Genomic DNA, 27390 nt, shown 5'->3' with positions numbered 1-27390 from the left:
GCATGGCAACAAAGGATTGAAGCCCTTTTAATTATTTGGGTCCTATAACTGGTTACCAATTATATGGGCCATTTTACAGAAGTGGAAATGTGTATTCTTTTTCATACAACTAGCCTTAGCCTTCTTTTTTTTTTGGTTTAAAGTGACAGTGTTTTAGCATGATTGCAGGAGTGTCCAGTTCCAAGAGTTTCAAAGAGGGCCCAATAAATAAAGTAAGCAGATATTACTTGGATTCATATTTGATTCATTATCTAAAAACAAAGACACTGAAATTAGGGTGGAAAATATACAATTGTATATTGTAAACAAGTGTATACAATTGACAAAATTAATCAAGAGCCATTGGAATAGGCTGGAATGGAAATCATTCTACATGTAGCCCCTTCAAACTAGCTTTAAATGGTAAGCAGATCCTATTGTAGCTACATGGATATGCTTCCAAAGACAAATAATATTGAATATATTTGGAAGAAAGAAATATTCATTTAAAACACAGAACATTGTATTTGTACTTGGAACATCCCTGCCCAAGCAATGTTTAGAGACGGCAATGAGATCAGCTCAATGGTACTGATCATTCTTCCTCCTTCAAAGCCAAACAGAGTGCTCAGTACTCCGCATGGAAAGGATAGTCTTTGTGGGTTGTTCCCCTGAAATAAATGGAATACACATGAGATGGGCAGCAGAGAAAGTCAAGGACCTGCAGGGTTTCTGAACAGATTTGGTGCATAGAGATGTGAATCAGTTAGAGGTGGCTGTTTGCCCCATCTATCCATACTCACCAAGGAAAGGCAAAGAATCTCCAGTTCCTGTTGAAGCTCGTGAGAATTGCCATGTCATCCTCGCTAAGCTCAAAGTCAAAGACCTGTAAATGTAGTACACTGGATAGGGAACTGGGCTTGTAACCCAAAGGTTGTAAGTTTGATTCCAAAACAGGCTGCTTAAGCAAGCTCTGCTCAGTGTGAAAACTCCACATAACTGCAATACACGCTGGCCTTTCTGGCCCTCTGACTTTTCAGAATCTAAATCTAAACTCTTCTTCTTTCTCTTTCCTTATCTGTTGAGCAACACCTCATTCAGAACTGTAATACCTCTTTTCAGACACATAGGCTTTCCTGTACACTAAATTGTGCCTCGCGCTTTGGTGTCACAGCAACTTTTACCTGGAAGTTCTCCTTTATGCGTTGAGGTGTGGCAGACTTGGGAATAACAATCACATTCCTCTGGACATGAAAACGAATCAGGACCTGTTTTGAGGAATAAGCAGTTTAGAAGACTGTGGGACTAAACTTGGCCAACTTGTCTCAGTATGTTGGGCGATACTAGACATGCTTCCTTCCGAAAAGAGTTTCAGTATGCCTAAATGAGTAAATGACTGAGGTTTCCGTGTCCTGATCATTCTTAAACCAAAACAATACAATCCAATGCATCCAGTATAGAGAAATAATGACTTTTATATTAAGTGTAAAAAATGTTTGTAGAAAGATTTGAAATCAGATGATAATCAAGGTGTGGCCAACACAAATATTCCATATTGAAACCAGAAACAAAAAAATCAAATGACAAATTAACCAACAAACAGCAACATTAACTTATAAACTACTGGACTCCATTTGCACAAGCAGATTTTGCATATGCCTGCTTAACTAGGCAGATAATTCAAACAATTACGTTTTGCGTCAGAGATGAGATTCTAATTCATTTTTGCATACATTCACATCGATTAGATTGGGAAGAACACAAGATTTCAAAGTGTGGTGAAAGGTTTCTTAAGCCAATTTTGGTGTCTATTGAAGCATTGGCTTGTTCTTGTTTGATGTCTAACTCTAGGTACGATATGTATGAATGTTATGTATGCTGAGGTCTTGTGAATTTAAATTATTCTGTATAAAATTATGAAATGGTAACATTCTCGTGGGCAGACTATTAGTACCATGACCTGAGCACTGTGTATTTGTTAGCCTGGCAGTACATGGTTAGCATTTACTCTACCTGTGCTGTGGTCTTCTTGTACTTGTCAGCTATGGCCTTGATCCTTAGGTCCTCCAGTAGAGTTGGCTCTCCAGCTGTTGCACTGCAGAAATGGAGAATGTTATATACTGTGTGTATTTAACCCAAAGCCTGGGCTCAGGATAGGATACGTCTCCCAAAATGTCTGCTCACAAAGGTCTATCCGGAGAGCCCAGGGGGCTGTATGCCGTCACAGAGATGTCTTTGGAGTGACAGTAATCGATCAGTTTCTCCTGGGTCAGGTAAGGGTGGCACTCAATCTGAACGGGGAAACAGGTAGCATGAGGTGAGCACCATCGCTGGTCGTGCTATTGTTACTGGTCGACTGCCATCATGAGCAAAACCACAAGCTGTGAGAAATTGTTTTTTCATAACATTGGTAATTCTTAGTAAAAAAAAACAGACCAGGCCTTAACTGTACTCCCATGACAATTTACGGTACTGTCTCACTCTCAGATGCACATTTAATAATCAGATCTGCTTTATTGGTATGGCAGGTTAATACAATAAAAATTGAAATAAATATTTGTGTTGGAGAAAGTGCATTCACCTCATGCACTCACTCATGCAGAAATCTTAGCAGGAATAAGTTGAGGGAACGTGCAGGAGAGTTGTTACTGTTGAAACCAACAGTAACAAGACAACAGTAGAATAATTATCTCGTATTCAATTATAACACTGCCACCGGGAAGCAGGTGACAGAATGACTGAGGTCTTGTGCTGATAATAACATTAAGGTCCTGGGCTAAAGCTGGGAGGACCTATAGATCAATAGAAAAAGAGGAAGCCTGAGGAACTGTGCCCTTTTGACTTCAGACTCTACCTGGTTATTGGCAGGCTTGTGCTTGAGGCCCGGTTTGTTCAGTATGGCCTCAATCTGTTCATGGTTGAAGTTTGAGACTCCAATGGCTTTGACCATCTTTAAATCTACCAGCTCTTCCATACCCTATACAACAAAATAACATTACCTTTGGTTTAATTCACTGCAATAATATAATATGAATGACTTTCAGTATTTCAGAGACATAGATTAAAATCTTGGACCTAGTTTACATACATACTTTACACAATAATAATAGCATCTCGAGTCTCAAATCTGAAATCTTGTATTTATATAGAAGGCATGTTTTATTTTCATTAGAAATATATTTTAAAAAATTAAAAATTAAAAAAATTAAAAAACAAGATGACTGATGAGGGTGAATTGCTTTACCTCCCATGTGTCTAAGAAGTCAGTATTGCTGGGTAGTACTTTTTCATTGTCATCCAGAGGAAGCAGCTCATCTCCAACCTCCTGTGATACAAGAGTTAATTGTTTTTAAAACATTTTCCCTGTGATAATATTTTCCAAGGGAGTACTGCCTTTGGAAGGAAGCTTCAGAAGACGCATGGTTGTTTGCCTTCTCCCAAGAAAGAAATCGCAAAAATGGTTTTGGCCTTACATGTAATGAGTTGTAAATTTCAGAAAAAATGCCCTGCCTGCCATCCATGACCTCAGCCTGCTGTTTTCACCAATTACTGATACCTCCTGGCTGAAGATATGTGGTAATGAGCAAATCCTTTTCCTTTCCTTGTAACTGTTCTAATGCAACCTGGACCTCTGCCATCACTTTCACCGTCTATTTTAATCATTACAGTACAATGAAAAAGATTGTGCATCAACCCAAAGTAATCGGTGAGGAAAGCTGGGCCCAAATAAATCCCATCTTCACGCTGGCACTCAGAACAAAAAACAAAATACTTACATTTCCAAGCATTTTATTTTGGCAAATGCTAAGTGCTTGGAAAGGAAAGTTTACTTTCTCAATCTGATTATTTACAGCAAGGTTTCTGATGCAGCAGATTGAGGCACTCCCTCCAACAGGAGTCTCATCTATGGAAGACCATGAATTGCATTGTATCAGAAATAATTAGCTATAGGTTTACTAGCAAAGCATATCGTCAGATACTGGGCAGACTCATCATATTAGCCAGGCTCACAGTATCATTATACTATTGGTACCTGACAAGTGAAGCTACTCAAATTATAGCAGTTCTCTGAGATAGATAGTGGGACTGTTGCTGGTTACTGACAAGCAGCAGTGTGATTACCTTCACACCCATTGGGATGTGCATGAGGTAGAGGTCCAGGTAGTCCAGCTTCAGGTCATTCAGGGTCTTCTGACAGGCAGCCTTCACCTTGGACTTTTCATGGAAGGTGCACCACAGCTGTGTAGAATAACAGTGCTGTGACCATTCATTCACAATAATTAACTGACAAATGCAGGAGAAAACCAACGAAGGCGTTTCAACAAAATCAACCTCAAGGCTACAGCGCCAACTCATCTAGAAAGTCACAAATGATTCCCAGAACATCCAAATAACTGCAGGCCTCTCTAGCCTCAGCTAAGGTCAATGTTCATGACTCCACAGCAGTGACATCATCAATGAACACAAGTGAGCCAGTTCCAGTGGCAGCCACACACCCAAACCATAACACTACCTCCACCATCTTTGACAGATGCGGTGGTATGCTTTGGATCAAGAGCTGTTCTCTTTTTGTCTCCACTTCACTCTTTCCATCACTCTGTTACAGGTTGATCTTCATCTCATCTGTCCATAACACTTTGCTCCAGAACAAAGTCCGTTTTTGTGAACTGAAACCTAGCCATTCTATTCTTGAAGCATGCTAGGGGTTTGCATCTTGTATTGAATATGCTGGTGCAGTCTTCTCTTGATGATTGTCTTTAACAGACCTACGTCTACATCTGGGAGAGTGTTCTTCATCTGTTGAAGAGTTACACCGGGACTTTTCTTCAAAGGATTCTTCTGTCATCCACTACAATGGCTTTCTGTGGCCTATCAGGTCGTTTGAGCTCACCCGTGTGTTCTTGTTTCTTAGCAAAATCAAAAACAAAGATTATTCTAATAGAGCCTCTGATCATCACAATTTACCCAGAAGCCTCAATCTTCCAGAAGTTACCATACCTACCTTACTGACAATGAAGAGGTCTTCCCTTGTCACCACTCCTTCCTTTATCATGGCACAGAGGGCAGCCCCAACCTCATCTTCATTTTGGTAGACATAGGCCCCATCTATGTGACGGTACCCCGTCGCAATGGCTACTTTCAGGGCTTCAGCCAACTGTCCAGGAGATGCCTTGACATTGAGGTGGAGGGAGAGAAAAATGAAAGAAAAATATTTTCAGAGAAATGGGGAGGGAGATCAATGGTTTTCATGTGTTTTGGATTGTAAAAATTCGGATTAATTTCCCAATCATCAGATTATCAGTGCTCCATAACAAATCAGACACAAGGTTTGTCACACTCTTTGGCAGTGTTAATTTAATTCTTTTTTTACATTTATTGTATTTTTTAAGTCAAATACATAGAGCCCGGCTGCAAGTGGAGTAGCTCGCTCATTCACACTCATTATACAAAACATAGGGAAATCTACATTGAGCACTGGATAGGGATTTTCAAGGGCACTTGAAAAACCAGTGAGGCAAATTAACATACTTTATTTCATAATAGCTTCGGAAAACTAAAAGTTTTCAGAATGGGTTTTCGTAGGATAACTACTGTAATGAACATAATGTATTTAATAATAGTTTCGAGAATTAGCCTAACTGTGGATTATGTAGGCTACAGCAGCCAGTTACAGCGACTTTGACACTTTCTTTTTCGTGAGGACGGAATTCAGAATTGTTTGCAACTTTCGACTCGAAACCTTACGACTCGAAACTTACCCTCCACGTCCCCAAGCCCACGATAGGCATGGCTGCATTGTTGATTAACTTGATAGACATTTCTGTAGATGACAAGCCACAATATTTAATTTCTGTTTGCTGTCGTGGTTCAAATGTCTGCGAGAGAGAGCGAGCGAGAGAGATAGAGACCCACCAGCTAGGGTTATGGTATGCAGACAGCTGCTCAGCCCATCCCCCAAACCCCACCCCTCTCCTCCCTACTCCTCCTGTGGACTTCACCTCTTGGGACTCAAGGTTGTCTCCAATCCTCACCACCGATAGAGAACACTGTTGGCCTGGGCGGTGACGAAGTACAGAGGCTCACACATACACATACACAAAGACACACGCACACACACCCTTGGATTCAACGCCTTAGTCGGCCCCCTCGAGTCTTTCCCTATCATAGAGCAGTCTGCTGGGGAGTTGAGCGTTGCGCCATGTGGCTGCGCGCTCCCCCTAGTGTCTGAGCTGTGACACCTCCCCTCCCTGAGACCTTTCCCAATACCAAAATGTGCATATCCCGAGTTTTCTTGTTGTGATGTTTAATTGTTTGCTTATGTGCCGAGGTTTTTTTCCTAATCCCACACTGGGCCCCCCTAAAGGAGCCCAGTTTGGGGAGTTGTATTTTTTTCCCCTCATCTCCCCCCATTGTTTCTTTCTTATCTAATGATAGTTCTCCTGCTCCTGTCTCCCTCCCCATGTTGGCCACGAAATGGCCTCTGTATGTTTCTTGGACGGGATGAAACTGTCAACTGTAATTTCGTTGCTCTGTACTGTGCAATGACAATAAAGATATTCTATTCTATTCTATTCTATTCTATTCTATTCTATTCTATTCTATTCTATTATGTACGGCACTGAGGACCCAGACACAGACCATCGGATAATCCAAAAACGTAGTTTATTCATCCGATTTCGTAGCCAGGAGATGCAATACAAAGACAAAGACAGAAGGCAAAAGAATGGTCGAGAAAAAATCCAGAAAATCAATAGGCGAAAGTGCAAAAGGGTGAAGGCAAAAATCGAAGTCACAAACAAAGCAGATAATCCGAAAACTGATTATCGAAAAAAATGGCAACCCGCCCCCCGTCCCAGCTGGAGGTTGAAAAAAACGAAGATTAGATTCAAGTGCAGACTCAGCTCTAATAAAACCCAATAAAGGCGTCATATCTAGTATGTGCCTGCACATCACCGATCACTAGAGGGCGTTCACGGCCAAATAGTCAATCTCGTCGCGCACTGCATAAAGTAACGGTAGAAGCCGTCTACCAATCAAAACCAGCGATGCGAATGAAGGGTAGTCACGGCAGACAGGAAGATCTTTGACCATTGGCTGTGGGGGCCTCAGATATAAAAGGGGTGCGTTCCGGCGCGATCACGTAAGTGTATAAAAACAGTTCTGGAGCCGTTTTCGGTTCATTTGAGTGTTATCTTTCCCGAGTATTTGGAGTTTCAGTTATAGACTATTTTAATAATGGCAACCTTCGTGACATTGAATACCGGAGCAAAAATGCCGCTTGTCGGTCTCGGAACTTGGAGGGTTGGTCTCATTTAGATAACATGTAAACTATTGTTGTAGCCTAATAGCAGCTTTGATAAGATAAATTGTAGCTACATAATTGAGGAAAGTAGATAAGGATACAATACGTTACATATTAGCCTTGTTCGCACACGGGGCCGTACCTATTACTGTTAAGATTTTAATCCCGCAAACCAATGGGGATAGTAGAAATTCCAGTCTGAATTGCTATTCAGATGAGATAGTCTCTCCATAATAGTCTTTTCTTTACTCCATATACTGAACCGCCTCAGCGTGGAGAACCGTTTACACTCTCAGCTCTCAGAACAGAGTCGATCTCGTGTCTTGTTTGATGTGGTAATTTTCATATTTTTTGGGTTGCATGATCGTTGCCAAACTTTAAAGTGCACTGTGGCTTTTACATTTTTTTATTTTATAGGTTTTTATTGATTTAAAAATAATATTTATTATTATTATTATGGTTCACTCATTCTCAGATCACTGGGGCTATAGTGTAGTGGTCAGATTTTACTCCATCTCTCTGAGGATATTTTCTGTGCAACTTATTTCCTATGGCAAGTCGGTCTGTGCATGCTGCGCCTTGGCTCGACAGTCTAATTCAATTTCCTCTTTCTGTTCGTCAGTCCTCCCCGGGCCAAGTGGCTGGGGCAGTGAAGGCAGCCATTTCAGCAGGATACTGCCACATTGATGGGGCTTATCTCTAAAAGAATGAGACCGAGGTTGGGGAGGGGATTCATGCCATGATCAAGGAGGGCGTGGTGAAGAGAGAGGACCTGTTTGTGGTCAGCAAGGTGCAAAAACATGTCTGTGTGCTTGCTATGACTCTTACAGTGACTGTTGTTTGCCCATGCATACCAGGTACATGTCTGCCTCAAGATGAGTTTGTGTGTGATAGACTGCTAGTGGCTGTTGACATGGAGCTTGTGAATTGAAATCCCAGGTGGGACCAATGAACAGTATGTTTTTCATCCCGAGCAGGGGTCTTATCCTGATTGCCTGTTTGTAAATGTTTTCACATTCGTTTTGGCATTAGAGGCAGGATAACTGGAAGCCACTGTTAACAGAGCCTCTGTCTGCAGCTGTGGTGCACCTTCCATGAGAAGTCCATGGTGAAGGCTGCCTGTCAGAAGACCCTGACTGACCTGAAGCTGGACTACCTGGACCTCTACCTAATTCACTGGCCAATGGGTCTGACGGTGAGCTCATTATTTCAAGGAACTCCCTTGTAATACATTTAGAGTGATGTACATACTGTATCGATCAAAGGACTGTTTGTATTAAAACCAGACACGTATAACTACATTTACATTTTAAATTTTTTGTCATTTGGCAGGCACTTTTAATCCAAAGTGCATAGGTTCTTCCACAAGTTAAAGCTTCACATCCATAAATAGTAAATTACACATGAAGTGTTGTGCTAAACATATAGTCATGATAAGTGCAAATTTATTTTTGTTCTTTCTTTTTTTGGGGGGGGGGGGGGTTGGACAAGAGGGATAGGGATATCAGAAAGGGGGGTGGGGGGGACTAAGGTACAGTTTGAAAAGGTGTGTTTTTAGTCTGCGTCGAAATAGGGGGAGGGATTCTACTGTCCTGACAGTGGTAGGCAAGTCATTCCACCACTGAGGAACCAGAACGGAAAACAGGCGTGAACATGCAGCTCGACTGCCAGGTGCTCATAGAGAGGGAACCATAAGGCGACCAGAGCTGGCAGACCAGAGTGGTCTAGCTGGGGAGTAGGGGATGATTAAGGATTGTCTGTAAGGTGGGGCAGTCCCCTTAGCAGCCTGAAATTCCAACACTAGGGCCTTGAATCGGATGCGTGCGGCAATAGGAAGCCAGTGGAGGCCAATGAGGAGCGGGGTGACATGAGCCGACCTGGGCTGACTGGTGATCAGGCGGGCTGCAGCATTCTGGACCAGGTGGAGGGGCTTGATGGCACAAGCTGGGAGACCGGCTGGAGACCGGCTAGGAGGGAGTTGCAGTAATCCAGGCGGGAAATGAAGAGCGCCTGGACTAGGAGCTGGGTGGCTTTCTCTGTGAGGAGATGACGGATACAGCGTATATTGTAACTGAGGGTATGCAATAGCCTATACAGTGTTGACTTTATTCTACCGCAAAGAGAAATCCTGACCAGAATAGAATATGGCTCTGGGTGCAATTGAAAACCCAGGTGTTTTTGGATTTATGGTTATTCACCTGGTTTATCTAAAGTAACCTTTGTAATGTCATTGTGTGTGTGTGTGTGTGTGTGTGTGTGTGTGTGTGTGTGTGTGTGCGCGTGTGTGTATGGATCCATGTTTATACAGTAAATTAGTCAAGATTTTGCCTCTCCCCTATTCAAAATTAATTTGTAATAATGACATTGCTGTAATTCTTTAGGCTGAGACAGAGGAATTTCCTCTAGACAGCGAGGGGCTCACCGTGTCAGATGGCACCAGCTTTTTGGATACTTGGGAGGTGAGTGAGAGATGAGTCAACAGCAATGTTACATTACTTTTGGGAGTTTTTGCAGAATAAGATGCTGCTGCTGTTTATGTCCCAGGGTATGGAGGAGCTGGTAGATGCTGGGATGGTCAAGGCCATTGGAGTCTCCAACTTCAACCATGAACAGATTGAGGCCTTATTGAACAAACCGGGCCTGAAGTACAAACCTGCCAACAACCAGGTAGAGACACATTATTCTTTTAACATTACAGAATTTGAAAACGGTTATTTGTAAATTTGCTATCATTTTTTTTTCCCAGCAGCAGGACATGGGGTTGTATGTTCAAATATATCAATATATCACAGGGCCAGTCCCTACTAGGCCTTTATAATCACTTCACATGGGCTTTATTTCTTAATTTTCTGTGAGTGATTTTGATCTTTATGTGTGTGAGATATGTGTGTATGTATAAACTACTGGATGCCTAAAATTTCCCTTGGGATGAATAAAGTATCTATCTATCTATCTATCTATAAAATACAGACATGTGCACACATCTGATTCCTGGAATTTTACTACAGCTGATTCGTGCCTCTTAAGCTGATTATTCAATGTCCATGCCACCATCTTGTTCACGCATACCATAAAGCAATTCATCCATGACTCGTATGCGTTTACCACTTGGTAAGGCTGATTTGTGGTAGGTGAACAACACTTCAAGTGACTCTTAACACTCCCTGAAACCAAATTGGGCAATATAGCAAAATAGGAATATTCTGCTGGTAGTAGTGTTAAGGAAAAAAAATAGGTTCACAAGATAATAGTCATTGCACTTATTTGCCTCTAAGGAAGGCTTCAGAAAAACTCAAATCCTTGCAGCGCACTAGAAATTCAGCAGTGGCAGTGCGCTGTGGCAGCCTCTTCGTAGCTCGAATGTTGGGTCATACTGTATTTTGGCTTGCGGTATAGCTGGAGCCAGGCTTACTGAAGGGAAATGAGCCTGTCTTCACAGTGTAGTGACCCATTTCAAACGAGTCTCACTATACCTCAAAGTATTCATGTTTGTGTAGATTCGTTTTTTTGTTTTATTTAGTGCGTATTTTTTGATCAACTCATATTGCAAAGAGGGCCTGATGATCCTCTCCATACCATCCATCCATTCATCCATTATCCTAATCCGCTTGTCCTGAACAGGGTCACAGGGGGGCTGGAGCCTATCCCAGCATACATTGGGCGAAAGGCAGGAATACACCCTGGCCATGTCGCCAGTCCATCGCAGGGCACACACATCATTCACTCACACACTCATACCTACGGGCAATTTAGACTCTCCAATCAGCCTATCCTGCATGTCTTTGGACTGTGGGAGGAAACTGGAATACCCGGAGGAAACCCACGCAGACACGGGGAGAACATGGAAACTCCGCACAGAGAGGCCCCGGCCGACAGGGATTCGAACCCAGGACCTCCTTGCTGTGAGGCGGCAGTGCTACCCACTGCACCGTGCTATCCATACCAAATGACTAAATTCAGTTGCCTAGCTCAGAGGCACAAGGGCCTTATTGACAGTGGCAGACCAGCGCCAGTAAAAGCCACCATGTCCCCCAGGGCAACACAGTAATGCAGGGGTGTGATTATAAAACAATGTCTCCATTAAATCAGGTTAGTGTTTTTCTTATCCTTTACACACTATATTGATAGTATTAGACTTTTATTGATCTATATCCAATAATGTTGGACTCTAGCTGGATTAGGGTTGAGCTATAATTAGATTACATTTTTCTTAATATCTTGTACCCGAGTGCTTATTATTCTTAGTTTGGTCTTTTGCTTGTTTCTGTTTTTTGCGATAATTAAATTTACAGGGTTGCATATGAGCCCATTGCATTATATTTTGTATTATATGTTGGTTTCCCAATACTGGCATCAGAGTGAACAGAGGTGACAGAGGAGAGGCATCAGCTTGTGCTGTGTGTTCTCTGTTCAGATTGAATGCCACCCCTACCTGACCCGGGAGAAGCTGATCAACTACTGTCACTCCAAAAGCATCTCTGTCACAGCATACAGCCCCCTGGGCTCTCCAGACAGACCATGGTGAGCTGCGTATTGCAGTGCCAGTCTAGGGAGAGAGAGTGCTGGTGATCTTGTGCTAGATTTCCTGTGTTTGTGGTCAAAAGGTTTTGTATGGAAATTTGAGTGTACTATTATATGAATCAAAGTTTCAGCTCAGCCTTTTCAACATCTTACAATTTTTTTATTATTTGGTGCTTTTTCCGTCCATGCCATCCCATGTTAAAGAGTTTACTAAGCATACTTGACATTAATTTTAGTTTTACTTCAAGCAAAATGGTATACCTCTACATATTATACTATGTTTTCACATGGGATGAGACTTTGCTGAGAGTCTTTGTGAACCTCCGGTCGTGCCGATATATCGGCCTTTTTTTTTTTTAAACCCATTTTTACCTTATCGGTCCATATCATATCATTGCCACCCAACCTATTAATTTCAGACGTGTCTTAACCCAACCAGAAATAAATTAATGAAATGCAGACTTATTTTGTTCGTACAATTAAGCACGATCCAGTAGAGAATACAGTAAATAGCTCAAATTGTGTCCGGGATTCTATTTGAAGCCGGGCCTCGGATAATAGCCGGGGACGTGGTCGATTCGGACAAATAAAGGCCGGCCCCCAAATACAAGCCGGGGTAATATTGCCTACAAGTAGGGCTATCAGTCCATGAGCACTAGAAGACATTGTTTCGATTTAACTCAATCAAATAAAAGAGCTCTTCTTAATATTTCATATTGTTGGTTGGTTTCATACTGTTGCCAATGAAAAGTTGTTGTCCTACACCATGGGTCTCCAACACGTTGCTCTCAAGCTACCAGTCGCTTGCCGCCCGCCCGCCCCCAAGGCTGAAGCAGTATACATCTAAACACAATTGTTGCCGCAAGGCATTCCAGCCTACGAATTTAATAAAAAGTAAATCAGGCAAAATTAAAAATTAACTCAATTTAGGCTACTTGGCTACGCAATAAGGTTTCCATGTATTTACAGCACAGCGCACGTTCAATGAATGAATGAAAGCGGCTTCCTTGGCTCGCAATAAACAGACGGGAGGAAATCCCGACACTCTTTCAACTAAATAAAAGTTAACAGTGAACCATCAAATACCCCCCAGATTTCAGTGCCCATCAGTCCCAACGTTTAGTAATAGAATGAAACAGTAAATTAAATCCCAAACCAAAGCGAAAATCATTTGATAGCCTACCGGTATGCTGCTCCAAACGAAACGCATGTCTCACAATAAAACGCACTTTAGGAAAAAAAAGATCGTTAACTTGCTGTTATCTACGCTAATTTGTTATTGTTCATGAAGGCGTGTCTGGAAAGTTGTTATTTTATGGATTCTGGACTTGTATGTGATTTATTGTTTTTGAGAATATCTGCAATAAACTAAGTCTGTTAAGACTGACACTATGACTTACCAAACGGTGTTTCCTGATTAGCCTACACTAATTGATTTCTGAACGGTTACAGGAAGTGTTGAACAGTGTTGGCCCACTTTAAGTGTAGCCTTTTACTTTATTTCTAAGAATAAAATTCTACACCAGAAGCCTAATAAGAAATAAAGGCCTGCCTCGAATACAAGCCTGCCCCAAATAAAGACCTGTGCTTTGTGCAGCATAAGTAAATAAAAGACCCCGGACACAATTTGAGGATTTACGGTAGTCTAGCTTCCAACCACGGAAGGAAGCCACTGCCGAAGTAGACTGCCCCTGACGTCTACTCGGAGTGGATATTTTAGTCCTGCTTGCCCTTCCATACGGTAAACACAAATAACTTTCAGTCTAATTTAGGAAGTAGGAACATCAAATATATGGCAGCGAATTCCCTTATTGTTGCATTGCAATAGTCCCGCCAGCATCCCCCCACTGCTTTTGCTCAAGCTTTTTTGCGTTACAGCAGAGCCCGTCTACGTCCCGTCCCGTCTCTCTAGCCCATTCTCTGGTTACAGTCGACATGATTCACACCGCTTAGACTGCTCCGAAGTGCGTGCGCATTTCTCTGTGCCTGCCTCTCTGTGCCTGAGGTGGAGCTTATCGTTGGAGAGAATGTAGTGTCGCCTATTTAGTATAATAGAAATTCAATATCCTTAATTATTTTATGTTATTGAAAAAGTCAAATATGATAAATTAATATCGGCCAAATATCGGTATCGGCCACTCTAGGCCATCAGATATCGGTATCGGTCGACCCCTACCTCCATGCGTGCACTTGCATATCTTTGGAGGTATCCATGGATATTGAACAGTGTCACCCCAATTCCCACATTCATTTGTTGTACACTGGGTGGGACTTTTCAAAGCTGTGAAATGGGTATCAGGCATTTAGAGTAACTTTAGAGTAAGCTTTTGCAGTTTTTTTACTTCTTCAGGGCCAAACCAGAGGACCCCTCTCTGCTGAATGATCCAATTCTCAAGGCTATTGCTGAAAAGCACAACAAGAGCACAGCACAGGTAGTGCTCCTTGCATGTGAATTGTTAGCTGAGGCCTGGAATACACACGCCTGCATAGCATGACCTTTGACCTTTCCCCCTGCTTTCCACATCAGGTTTTGATCCGGTTCCAGGTTCAGAGGAATGTGATTGTCATTCCAAAGTCGATCACAGCTCACCGCATCCAGGCAAACTTCCAGGTAACCGGACCGCAGAATGACACATTTATTAGGGAAACGAGCAAATGGCCTGCTCAGTATAATCAGCAATTGGGATTGTTATTTCACACAACTGACAGGACAGTATCTGAAGGGACCCCCAGTTAGTTTCCTCTCAGATATGGCTGCAACATGAATGTGTATAGGATGTAGAACGCATCTCAGAGTTTCAAATTCAGACTGAGCAGAAAAGGACGTAGATCGTCTTTTCCTCATAATCTCTTGATGTTTTTTTTGTTTTTTTTCCCCTCCCCCATCACTGCAGGTTTTTGATTTTGAACTAAGTGAGGAGGAAAGGAAGACCATCCTAGGGTTCAACAGGGACTTTAGATGCTTTCCCATGCTTTCGTGAGTCAGGGGGGACGCATCACAGAGTTGGGATTAAATGAAATGTTGTGATTTAAGAGAAAATGACCACTCATCTTTGATGATCCAGTGGCAGTGCTTGTGATGGCTCACAAGAAGTCCAGACTGCTCTTACAATCGGGGGGGGGGGGGGGGGGGTCAAAGATCCAGATCCCATATGGCCAATGCTTTTTACAAAAATGTCCATTAACTTCCAGTTTTCTGAAATATGATGTTTGAGAACATTTTGGCAAAAGAATTTGACATTCAGTTACCAAGCAAGGAAGAAAATCCACAGTATAGTATCATTATATAGTGGGACAAATGCTAGTACTATCAAATACCAATTCAGGGGCGACAATGTCAGTAAACTGGTAAATTGGCCAGCCTTTAGACACAAGGCATCAATTTGAGGTCTTTTCACAATATGAAGATGAAACAGGCTCTTTATAGTTTTGCTTAGTCATTTTAAGGAACTGTTGTGTGGTCTAGTTGGGAAAGCGTTCAGTGGGCAGTACTGTGTCAGATGGTGACATCAGATTCCTCTTTTTTTTCTTTTTTTTTCTCAGGAGTGTGAATCACAAGGACTTTCCCTTCAATGCAGAATTCTGAGGCCAATGAGAGCATCAAATAATTGGTCTTTCTCCACATCTGCTCTCCTTTTGTTTCTCCGTGCTAATCTCACTCTTGAAATGTTGTCCCATTTTTAATGTGAGTACAACAAATTGAAAGCAACTGACGTGTTTAACCACAGTGCAGCCTACACGCAGATAACCTTGGCTGGCATCCAATCTTTCTCTGTAATGGTTTAGGACAAAATGCTTCTTTTTTTTGCTTTAATTAAATGTCATGCTTTTAATTAATGTCAAATAAATGTATACTTTTAGAGGGTTTGTGTGCATCTGACATTTATTTGCATGATTGTAACTTTTGGGTTGGAGTTTTCTTGATCTCAATGTTTTGCTACTAATCCTCACTAGGAACCACCTGTTATCAGTTGCAGGTTGAAACATTGTTAAACAGCATGGCAACAAAGGATTGAAGCCCTTTTAATTATTTGGGTCCTTTAAAGCTAGTTTGAAGGGGCTACATGTAGAATGATTTCCATTCCAGCCTATTCCAATGGCTCTTGATTAATTTTGTCAATTGTATACACTTGTTTACAATATACAATTGTATATTTTCCACCCTAATTTCAGTGTCTTTGTTTTTAGATAATGAATCAAATATGAATCCAAGTAATATCTGCTTACTTTATTTATTGGGCCCTCTTTGAAACTCTTGGAACTGGACACTCCTGCAATCATGCTAAAACACTGTCACTTTAAACCAAAAAAAAAAAGAAGGCTAAGGCTAGTTGTATTAAAAAGAATACACATTTCCACTTCTGTAAAATGGCCCATATAATTGGTAACCAGTTATATGGTGAGCAGATCCTATTGTAGCTACATGGATATGCTTCCAAAGACAAATAATATTGAATATATTTGGAAGAAAGAAATATTCATTTAAAACACAGAACATTGTATTTGTACTTGGAACATCCCTGCCCAAGCAATGTTTAGAGACGGCAATGAGATCAGCTCAATGGTACTGATCCTTCTTCCTCCTTCAAAGCCAAACAGAGTGCTCAGTACTCCGCATGGAAAGGATAGTCTTTGTGGGTTGTTCCCCTGAAATAAATGGAATACACATGTGATGGGCAGCAGAGAAAGTCAAGGACCTGCAGGATTTCTGAACAGATTTGGTGCATAGAGATGTGAATCAGTTAGAGGTGGCTGTTTGCCCCATCTATCCATACTCACCAAGGAAAGGCAAAGAATCTCCAGTTCCTGTTGAAGCTCGTGAGAATTGCCATGTCATCCTCGCTAAGCTCAAAGTCAAAGACCTGTAAATGTAGTACACTGGATAGGGAACTGGGCTTGTAACCCAAAGGTTGTAAGTTTGATTCCAAAACAGGCTGCTTAAGCAAGCTCTGCTCAGTGTGAAAACTCCACATAACTGCAATACACGCTGGCCTTTCTGGCCCTCTGACTTTTCAGAATCTAAATCTAAACTCTTCTTCTTTCTCTTTCCTTATCTGTTGAGCAACACCTCATTCAGAACTGTAATACCTCTTTTCAGACACATAGGCTTTCCTGTACACTAAATTGTGCCTCGCGCTTTGGTGTCACAGCAACTTTTACCTGGAAGTTCTCCTTTATGCGTTGAGGTGTGGCAGACTTGGGAATAACAATCACATTCCTCTGGACATGAAAACGAATCAGGACCTGTTTTGAGGAATAAGCAGTTTAGAAGACTGTGGGACTAAACTTGGCCAACTTGTCTCAGTATGTTGGGCGATACTAGACATGCTTCCTTCCGAAAAGAGTTTCAGTATGCCTAAATGAGTAAATGACTGAGGTTTCCGTGTCCTGATCATTCTTAAACCAAAACAATACAATCCAATGCATCCAGTATAGAGAAATAATGACTTTTATATTAAGTGTAAAAAATGTTTGTAGAAAGATTTGAAATCAGATGACAATCAAGGTGTGGCCAACACAAATATTCCATATTGAAACCAGAAACAAAAAAATCAAATGACAAATTAACCAACAAACAGCAACATTAACTTATAAACTACTGGACTCCATTTGCACAAGCAGATTTTGCGTATGCCTGCTTAACTAGGCAGATAATTCAAACAATTACGTTTTGCGTCAGAGATGAGATTCTAGATCATTTTTGCATACATTCACATCGATTAGATTGGGAAGAACACAAGATTTCAAAGTGTGGTGAAAGGTTTCTTAAGCATATTTTGGTATCTATTGAAGCATTGGCTTGTTCTTGTTTGATGTAGCTAAACACAAATCTAAAACTCTAGGTACGATATGTATAAATGTAATGTATGCTGAGGTCTTGTGAATTTAAATTATTCTTTATAAAATTATGAAATGCCAATATTCTCCTGGGCAGACTCTTAGTACCATGACCTGAGCACTGTGTATTTGTTAGCCTAGCAGTACATGGTTAGCATTTACTCTACCTGTGCTGTGGTCTTCTTGTACTTGTCAGCTATGGCCTTGATCCTTAGGTCCTCCAGTAGAGTTGGTTCTCCAGCTGTTGCACTGCAGAAACGGAGAATGTTATATACTGTGTGTATTTAACCCAAAGCCTGGGCTCAGGATAGGATACGTCTCCCAAAATGTCTGCTCACAAAGGTCTATCTGGAGAGCCCAGGGGGCTGTATGCCGTCACAGAGATGTCTTTGGAGTGACAGTAATCGATCAGTTTCTCCTGGGTCAGGTAAGGGTGGCACTCAATCTGAACGGGGAAACAGGTAGCATGAGGTGAGCACCATCGCTGGTGGTGCTATTGTTACTGGTCGACTGCCATCATGAGCAAAACCACAAGCTGTGAGAAATTGTTTTTTCATAACATTGGTAATTCTTAGTAAATCACAGACCAGGCCTTAACTGTACTCCCATGACAATTTACGGTACTGTCTCACTCTCAGATGCACATTTAATAATCAGATCTGCTTTATTGGTATGGCAGGTTAATGCAATAAAAATTGAAATAAATATTTGTGTTGGAGAAAGTGCATTCACCTCATGCACTCACTCATGCAGAAATCTTAGCAGGAATAAGTTGAGGGAACGTGCAGGAGAGTTGTTACTGTTGAAACCAACAGTAACAAGACAGCAGTAGAATAATTATCTCGTATTCAATTATAACACTGCCACCGGGAAGCAGGTGACAGAATGACTGAGGTCTTGTGCTGATAATAACATTAAGGTCCTGGGCTAAAGCTGGGAGGACCTATAGATCAATAGAAAAAGAGGAAGCCTGAGGAACTGTGCCCTTTTGACTTCAGACTCTACCTGGTTATTAGCAGGCTTGTGCTTGAGGCCCGGTTTGTTCAGTATGGCCTCAATCTGTTCATGGTTGAAGTTTGAGACTCCAATGGCTTTGACCATCTTTAAATCTACCAGCTCTTCCATACCCTATACAACAAAATAACATTACCTTTGGTTTAATTCACTGCAATAATATAATATGAATGACTTTCAGTATTTCAGAGACATAGATAAAAATCTTGGACCTAGTTTACATACATACTTTACACAATAATAATAGCATCTCGAGTCTCAAATCTGAAATCTTGTATTTATATAGAAGGCATGTTTTATTGTCATTAGAAATATATTTTAAAAAATTAAAAATTAAAAAAATTAAAAAACAAGATGACTGATGAGGGTGAATTGCTTTACCTCCCATGTGTCTAAGAAGTCAGTATTGCTGGGTAGTACTTTTTCATTGTCATCCAGAGGAAGCAGCTCATCTCCAACCTCCTGTGAGTTAATTGTTAATTAACAAGAGTTAATTGTTTTTAAAACATTTTCCCCGTGATAATATTTTCCAAGGGAGTACTGCCTTTGGAAGGAAGCTTCAGAAGACGCATGGTTGTTTGCCTTCTCCCAAGAAAGAAATCGCAAAAATGGTTTTGGCCTTACATGTAATGAGTTGTAAATTTCAGAAAAAAGGCCCTGCCTGCCATCCATGACCTCAGCCTGCTGTTTTCACCAATTACTGATATGTCCTGGCTGAAGATATGTGGTAATGAGCAAATCCTTTTCCTTTCCTTGTAACTGTTCTAATGCAACCTGGACCTCTGCCATCACTTTCACCGTCTATTTTAATCATTGCAGTACAATGAAAAAGATTGTGCATCAACCCAAAGTAATCGGTGAGGAAAGCTGGGCCCAAATAAATCCCATCTTCACGCTGGCACTCAGAACAGCGCACATCCCCGAAGTAGAACAAAAAACAGAATACTTATATTTCCAAGCATTTTATTTTGGCAAATGCTAAAACGTTTCAGCTAAGAATTTCAATGGGGAAATGTACACAGCTTGGTCTTTCCATCGAACATTCCATTCTCAAGTGCTTGGAAAGGAAAGTTTACTTTCTCAATCTGATTATTTACAGCAAGGTTTCTGATGCAGCAGATTGAGGCACTCCCTCCAACAGGAGTCTCATCAATGAATTGCATTGTATCAGAAATAATTAGCTATAGGTTTACTAGCAAAGCATATCGTCAGATACTGGGCAGACTCATCATATTAGCCAGGCTCACAGTATCATTATACTATTGGTACCTGACAAGTGAAGCTACTCAAATTATAGCAGTTCTCTGAGATAGATAGTGGGACTGCTGCTCTGTTACTGACAAGCAGCAGTGTGATTACCTTCACACCCATTGGGATGTGCATGAGGTAGAGGTCCAGGTAGTCCAGCTTCAGGTCATTCAGGGTCTTCTGACAGGCAGCCTTCACCTTGAACTTTTCATGGAAGGTGCACCACAGCTGTGTAGAATAACAGCGCTGTGACCATTCATTCACAATAATTAACTGACAAATGCAGGAGAAAACCAACAAAGGAGTTTCAACAAAATCAACCTCAAGGCTACAGCGCCAACTCATCTAGAAAGTCACAAATGATTCCCAGAACATCCAAATAACTGCAGGCCTCTCTAGCCTCAGCTAAGGTCAATGTTCATGACTCCACAGCAGCGACATCATCAATGAACACAAGTGAGCCAGTTCCAGTGGCAGCCACACACCCAAGCCATAACACTACCTCCACCATCTTTGACAGATGTGGTGGTATGCTTTGGATCAAGAGCTGTTGTCTTTTTGTCTCCACTTCACACTTTGTTCCAGAACAAAGTCCGTTTTTGTGAACTGAAACCCAGCCACAATTTACCCAGAAGCCTCAATTTTCCAGAAGTTACCATACCTACCTTACTGACAATGAAGAGGTCTTCCCTTGTCACCACTCCTTCCTTTATCATGGCACAGAGGGCAGCCCCAACCTCACCTTCATTTTGGTAGACATAGGCCCCATCTATGTGACGGTACCCCGTCGCAATGGCTACTTTCAGGGCTTCAGCCAACTGTCCAGGAGATGCCTTGACATTGAGGTGGAGGGAGAGAAAAATGAAAGAAAAATATTTTCAGAGAAATGGGGAGGGAGATCAATGGTTTTCATGTGTTTTGGATTGTAAAAATTCTGATTAATTTCCCAAACATCAGATTATCAGTGCTCCAAACAAATTTACATTACATTACATTATTTGGCATTTATCCAGAGCGACGTACAACAAAGTGCATACCCATAACCAGGGATAAGTTCGCTGAAAGACCCTAGAGGTAAGTACAATTTCAACTGCTACCTGTACAACAAAGATAAGGACAAGGGCCATTTTTTTTTTTTTTTTTTTTTTTTTTTGAACAAACAAACAGAGCAAAAGTCACCAAAGTTAACTATCCAAACACTGCTTACCTAGCCAACTAAAATACTGATACACAAGTCACAGAGACAACAATTAAGGTTCACAGGGAGGTAGGGAGGGATGGGGAGAGGTGCTGTTTGAAGAGGTGTGTCTTCAGCTTGCGCTTGAAGGTGGGGAGGGATTCTATAGTTCTGACCTCAACGGGGAGTTCGTTCCACCACCGTGGAGCCAGAACAGACAGTAGTCGTGAGCGTGAGGTGGAGGTTCTGAGAGGGGGAGGTGCCAAGCGGCCTGTGGAGGCTGAACGAAGAGGTCTGGCAGGGGTGTAGGGTCTGATGATTTTTTGCAGATAAGCTGGGGAAGACCCTTTAACTGCTTGGAAGGCTAGCACCAATGTTTTGAATTTGATGCGAGCCATGACAGGCAGCCAGTGGAGGGAAGTAAGCAGGGGGGTGACGTGTGAGTATTTGGGAAGGTTGAAGACCAGACGAGCTGCTGCATTCTGGATGAGTTGGAGGGGTCTGATGGCAGACGCTGGGAGGCCAGCCAAGAGGGAATTGCAGTAGTCCAGGCGGGACAGAACCATCGCTTGGACCAGGAGCTGGGTCGAGTAGGGGGTGAGAAAGGGGCGGATTCTCCGTATGTTGTATAGGAAGAACCTGCAAGACCGGGTCACCGCCGCAATGTTCTCGGAAAGGGACAGTCTGCTGTCCATCACCACGCCGAGGTTCCTTGCACTGGGTGACGGCGTGAGTGTGGTATCCCCGAGGGAAATGGAGAGATCCAGATGGGGAGAGGTATTAGCAGGGATGAATATCATTTCAGTTTTACCTGGGTTGAGCTTTAGATGGTGGTTGTCCATCCAGCTCTGGATGTCCCTCAGGCAAGCAGAGATACGGGCTGAAACCTGCGTATCAGACGGCGGGAACGAGACGAAGAGTTGGGTATCGTCCGCATAGCAGTGGTAGGATAGCCCATGTGCAGTGATCACAGGGCCAAGGGAGCGAGTGTAGAGAGAAAAAAGAAGTGGGCCAAGGACTGAGCCCTGGGGAACTCCTGTGGCGAGGGGCTGAGGTGTCGATACCGAACCAGCCCAGGCAACCTGGAAGGAGCGACCAGAGAGGTAGGACTCAATCCAGTCCAGGGCTGTGCCACAGATGCCCGTTGCTGACAGGGCAGACAGGAGGATGGAGTGATCCACAGTGTCGAAGGCAGCAGAGAGATCTAGAAGAATGAGGACAGAGGAGAGGGAGGCTGCTCGTGCGGCATGAAGTGACTCACTGACGGAGAGGAGCGCAGTCTCTGTCGAGTGGCCCGATCTGAAGCCAGACTGATGGGGGTCTAGCAGGTTGTTGTTAGAAAAGAAGGAAGAAAGTTGAGTAGAAGCGGCTCGTTCTATAGTTTTAGAAAGGAAAGGAAGAAGGGATACCGGGCGGTAGTTCTGGATGATGGAGGGATCCAGGGTAGGCTTTTTTAGCAGCGGAGTGATGTGGGCCCTCTTGGAGGATGCCGGAAAACAGCCGGAAGACAGGGAGGAGTTGACAAGGGAGGTGACAAATGGGAGAATGTCAGGTGTGATAGTTTGGAGAAGAGAAGAGGGGATAGGGTCAAGGGCACAGGTTGTAGGGCGGTGGCAGAGCAGGAGTTGAGAAACATCAGAGTCTGTAAGGGGGGAGAAAGTGGAAAAGGAAGGGATGGGCCTAGAGGGGGGGAAGGGCACAGTGAGGGGGGCGGTGGTTGTAAAGGATCTGCGGATGACTGCGACCTTCTCATCGAAGAAATCAGCAAAGTCATCAGCAGCGAAGGAGGACTGAGGAGGAGGAGGCGGTGCGTTGAGGAGAGAGGAGAAAATGGAGAAAAGTTTCCGGGGGTTAGAAGCAGAGTTCTGAATTTGCGTTTGATAGTATTTTGCTTTGGCGGCAGTGACATCGGAAGAGAATGCCGCCAGGAGAGACTGGTAAGTCATGAGGTCGGAAGCGTCTCTGGATTTCCCCCACTTCCTCTCCGCTGCGCGGAGGCTGGCCCTGGAGGTACGGAGGGTGTCAGATATCCAAGGACTGGGAGGGGATGTGCGAGGTGGCTTTGAGACAGGGGGACAGAGAGAGTCAAAGGCGGAGGAGAGAGATGAAAGGAGGGTGGCAGATGCAGAGTCAGCGGGGAGTTTGGAGAAGGATTCGAGAGGGGGGAGTGAGGCGGTGACGGTGCTGGCAAAGGAAGAGGGTGAGAGGGAGCGGAGGTTACGGCGGGCTGAGGAAGTGTGGGAGGGAGGAGGGAGAGGAGGATGGGGAGGAAGAGGGAGGGAGAATGAGATGAAGTGGTGATCAGATGTATGCAGAGGGGTAACCGTGAAATTGGAGCATGAGCAGTTCCTTACAAAGACAAGGTCTAGGACATTGCCCGCCTTGTGGGTTGGAGGAGAGTGTTGCAGGGAGAGGCCGAAGGAGTGGATTAGCGGTAGGAAGGCAGCAGACTGGGAGGCTTCTAGGTGGATGTTGAAGTCTCCAAGGAGAATCAGTGGGGTGCCATCCTCAGGGAAGGAGCTGAGAAGGGTGTCTAGCTCATCAAGGAAGTTTCCCAGGGGCCCTGGAGGACGGTAGATAACTGCAATGAAAAGGTTAGTAGGGTAGGATACTGCAACAGAATGGAATTCAAAAGTGGATATGGACAGGTCAGAGAGGGGGAGAACAGAGAATTTCCACGAGGGGGAAATTAAAAGACCAGTACCACCGCCACGGCCGGAAGGCCGGGGAGTGTGCGAGAAGGAGAAGGAGGATGAGAGGGCAGCGGGAGTGGCGGTGTTGTCAGGTGTGATCCAGACACAAGGTTTGTCACACTCTTTGGCAGTGTTAATTTAATTATTTTTTTACATTTATTGTATTTTTTAAGTCAAATACATAGAGCCCGGCTGCAAGTGGAGTAGCTCGCTCATTCACACTCATTATACAAAACATAGGGAAATCTACATTGACCACTGGATAGGGATTTTCAAGGGCACTTGAAAAACCAGTGAGGCAAATTAACATACTTTATTTCATAATAGCTTCGGAAAACTAAAAGTTTTCAGAATGGGTTTTCGTAGGATAACTACTGTAATGAACATAATGTATTTAATAATAGTTTCGAGAATTAGCCTAACTGTGGATTATGTAGGCTACAGCAGCCAGTTACAGCGACTTTGACACTTTCTTTTTCGTGAGGACGGAATTCAGAATTGTTTGCAACTTTCGACTCGAAACCTTACGACTTGAAACTTACCCTCCACGTACCCAAGCCCACGATAGGCATGGCTGCATTGTTGATTAACTTGATAGACATTTCTGTAGATGACAAGCCACAATATTTAATTTCTGTTTGCTGTCGTGGTTCAAATGTCAGCGAGAGAGAGAGCGAGAGAGATAGAGACCCACCAGCTAGGTGTTATGGTATGCAGACAGCTGCTCAGCCCATCCCCCAAACCCCACCCCTCTCCTCCCTACTCCTCCGTTGGACTTCACCTCTTGGGACTCAAGGTTGTCTCCAATCCTCACCACCGATAGAGAACACTGTTGGCCATACACAAAGACACACGCACACACACCCTTGGATTCAACGCCTTAGTCGGCCCCCTCAAGTCTTTCCCTATCATAGAGCAGTCTGCTGGGGAGTTGAGCGTTGCGCCATGTGGCTGCGCGCTCCCCCTAGTGTCTGAGCTGTGACACCTCCTCTCCCTGAGACCTTTCCCAATACCAAAATGTGCATGTCTCGAGTTTTCTTGTTGTGATGTTTAATTGTTTGCTTATGTGCCGAGGTTTTTTCCTAATCCCACACTGGGCCCCCCTAAAGGAGCCCAGTTCGGGGAGTTGTATTTTTTTCCCCTCATGTCCCCCCATTGTTTCTTTCTTATCTAATGATAGTTCTCCTGCTCCTGTCTCCCTCCCCATGTTGGCCACGAAATGGCCTCTGTATGTTTCTTGGACAGGATGAAACTGTCAACTGTAATTTCGTTGCTCTGTACTGTGCAATGACAATAAAGCTATTCTATTCTATTCTATTATGTACGGCACTGAGGACCCAGACACAGACCATCGGATAATCCAAAAACGTAGTTTATTCGTCCGATTTCGTAGCCAGGAGATGCAATACAAAGACAAAGACAGAAGGCAAAAGAATGGTCGAGAAAAAATCCAGAAAATCAATAGGCGAAAGTACAAAAGGTTGAAGGCAAAAACCGAAGTCACAAACAAAGCAGATAATCCGAAAACTGATTATCGAAAAAAATGGCAACCCGCCCCCCGTCCCAGCTGGAGGTTGTGTCACTCCACGCCCCCCCCCCCCCACATTTTTGTAATTTGGCAGACGCTTTTAATCCAAAGCGATTTACAAGTGCATAGGTTCTACCACAAGTCAAAGCATCATATCCATAACTAGGAAAATACACATGGAATGCTGAAGATATACAAGGGCCCCAAGACTTCTGGGGAGGCCCTCCAGGAGGAGGACGAGGACGAGGAGGAGGAGGAGGACGACGAAGACGAGGAGGATGACGAAGACGAGGAGGATGAAGACGAGGATGAGGAGGGGGAGGTAGAGGGTCTGATTGATCCAGTGAGCAAGGAGAACTGTGGTCTTGGCGTGGCAGGGTACGCCTCGGACAAAGCGCTGTCTCCACACCACTGACTGTGGCAGCAGGGAATGACCGTTATGTGTTATGTGTTATCCTATTTATTTACATTTCTATCTTTTGCAGGTTATTTATTTTTTTTATTTTTTATTATTTACTCGCCAAAATCGTTTCTGCATGGTAAGATTTACAGATTTGGCACTTCCAACTTTCCGAGATCTGTTCTCTAGCCTTTGACAAGGAAGGCGGAATACATGGTTGGGAATAAACACGGAAGATTTTGAGTGAAAGTGAGGAGACCCGTGTGCTCAAGTGGCTCTGGTTGTACTGAAAAGGGCACAGGCAGTCCCTGCTTATAGCTTGTGTCATACAGCTATTACATGACATTATTGGCATTTGGCAGACGCTCTTATCCAGAGCGACTTACAACAAAGTGCATACCCATAACCAGGGCTAAGCGTGCTGAAAGACCCTAGAGGGAAGTACAATTTCAATTGCTACCCATACAACAAAGATAAGGACCAGGGCCTATTTTTTATTTTATTATTTTTTTAAATCAACAAATAAGCAAACAACAAAGCAAAAGTGACCAAACTTAACTATCCAAATACTGCTTACCTAGCCAACTAAAAATACCAAAACACAAAGTAAATCACAAAGACAACAATTAAGGTTCACAGGGAGGTAGGGAGGGATGGGGAGAGGTGCTGCTTGAAGAGGTGCGTCTTCAGTTTGCGCTTGAAGGTGGGGAGAGATTCTACAGTTCTGACCTCAACGGGGAGTTTGTTCCATCACCGTGGAGCCAGAACAGACAGTAGTCGTGAGCGTGAGGTGGAGGTTCGAAGAGGGGGAGGTGCCAAGCGGCCTGTGGAGGCTGAATGAAGAGGTCTGGCAGGGGTGTAGGGTCTGATGATTTTTTGTAGGTATTACAGTGGTTGCTAGAACATTCATGGTTCTTTTAGAAGCAAATCAAAGCAATTTCCACCAGTTCAATTAAGCTAATTTCCATTTGTTCCGCAAACCGTGTCCCCCGTTGGCAAAATTGAGGATCTCAACATAGAATGATTTTATTTTGGCACAAGCTATTTATGACATTATTTAATTTGTAAGCAGCTATTACAAAAGGAGCTTGATAAAGTAAACTAGCCTCTACAGGAGTGGGGTAGCGATTGAGTTTTTAAATTGTAAGCACTTGTGTTACTGAAATTAATTTATTACTAAGATCATTCCAATTAGGCGCCTTGTTGACAGTGTATTTCAAATTACAGGATCATTTTTAAGTTGGGCTGTTAATTTCATTTTGTTGCAAAAGACTCAAAAATATGCTCTTTATGATCCTTCACTCTTTTTCTGGTAATAGAATCGTAATACTTGAATGAAGAACTGCTACATGAGTGTAAAATACAGAGAGAAAGCCCTTGCAGTTGTGAAAGGGGGATTTGGTTGTCTATTTTTCAACTGAATGCATAACGGCACCCTGCAAAGAACAACATAATGTGTAAATATGGTGTAAAATCTTTAGTACTGTAGCTTTTTCAATTACTTCATGGTGCCAGAGGACTCATCCAATAAGCTACTTCCTTGTGTCTCTCACTTTTTAGTGGGAGAAATTTGTCGTTTTGTCACCAACATAGCTGATGAAGCTAACAAACCTTATGAAATTATATTTGACTTTCTGCCTACATTTGATCCACGATTACCCCTTTTGATGTTGCTTTCTACAAAGTAGC

At 43.0% G+C, this 27390-nt stretch overlaps 3 protein-coding genes across 7 annotated transcripts; 1 reads left to right on the top strand and 2 right to left on the bottom strand.

Moving 5' to 3' along the window:
• Positions 1-388: 388 nt before the first annotated feature.
• LOC133134819 (aldo-keto reductase family 1 member B1-like) lies at positions 389-5928 on the bottom strand. 2 transcript variants are annotated; one of them, XM_061251268.1, is made up of 11 exons: positions 5893-5924; positions 5739-5800; positions 4982-5149; positions 4102-4218; positions 3224-3304; positions 2834-2956; positions 2164-2270; positions 1993-2074; positions 1164-1247; positions 783-865; positions 389-650 (listed from the first exon to the last, which is right to left on the bottom strand). In XM_061251268.1, the coding sequence occupies exons 2-11, from the start codon at positions 5796-5798 to the stop codon at positions 608-610; spliced, it is 948 nt and encodes a 315-aa protein (XP_061107252.1). In that variant the 5' UTR covers positions 5799-5800; positions 5893-5924; the 3' UTR covers positions 389-607. The 2 variants fall into 2 exon arrangements, with proteins under 2 accessions (XP_061107252.1, XP_061107251.1); XM_061251267.1 differs by having other exon boundaries at positions 5739-5928.
• A 1092-nt stretch (positions 5929-7020) lies between these two features.
• On the top strand, positions 7021-15665 carry LOC133134964 (aldo-keto reductase family 1 member B1-like). 4 transcript variants are annotated; one of them, XM_061251626.1, is made up of 9 exons: positions 7021-7120; positions 7905-8072; positions 8361-8477; positions 9664-9741; positions 9827-9949; positions 11697-11803; positions 14154-14235; positions 14331-14414; positions 15347-15665. In XM_061251626.1, the coding sequence occupies exons 2-9, from the start codon at positions 8022-8024 to the stop codon at positions 15485-15487; spliced, it is 783 nt and encodes a 260-aa protein (XP_061107610.1). In that variant the 5' UTR covers positions 7021-7120; positions 7905-8021; the 3' UTR covers positions 15488-15665. The 4 variants fall into 4 exon arrangements, 3 of the variants coding, with proteins under 3 accessions (XP_061107610.1, XP_061107612.1, XP_061107611.1); XM_061251628.1 differs by lacking the exon at positions 7021-7120 and adding an exon at positions 7160-7285; XM_061251627.1 differs by lacking the exon at positions 7021-7120 and adding an exon at positions 7168-7281.
• A 414-nt stretch (positions 15666-16079) lies between these two features.
• Positions 16080-24475, bottom strand: LOC133134826 (aldo-keto reductase family 1 member B1-like). The gene is made up of 11 exons (XM_061251292.1): positions 24468-24475; positions 24316-24377; positions 20569-20736; positions 20015-20131; positions 19037-19117; positions 18647-18769; positions 17980-18086; positions 17809-17890; positions 16964-17047; positions 16583-16665; positions 16080-16450 (listed from the first exon to the last, which is right to left on the bottom strand). The coding sequence occupies exons 2-11, from the start codon at positions 24373-24375 to the stop codon at positions 16408-16410; spliced, it is 948 nt and encodes a 315-aa protein (XP_061107276.1). The 5' UTR covers positions 24376-24377; positions 24468-24475; the 3' UTR covers positions 16080-16407.
• Positions 24476-27390: the final 2915 nt, after the last annotated feature.

Source organism: Conger conger, chromosome 8 (assembly GCF_963514075.1).
Source record: "Conger conger chromosome 8, fConCon1.1, whole genome shotgun sequence".
NCBI classification, from domain to species: Eukaryota; Metazoa; Chordata; class Actinopteri; order Anguilliformes; family Congridae; genus Conger; species Conger conger.
Note: the sequence above shows the minus strand (reverse complement) of the source record. Positions and strands in the feature narration are given on the sequence as shown.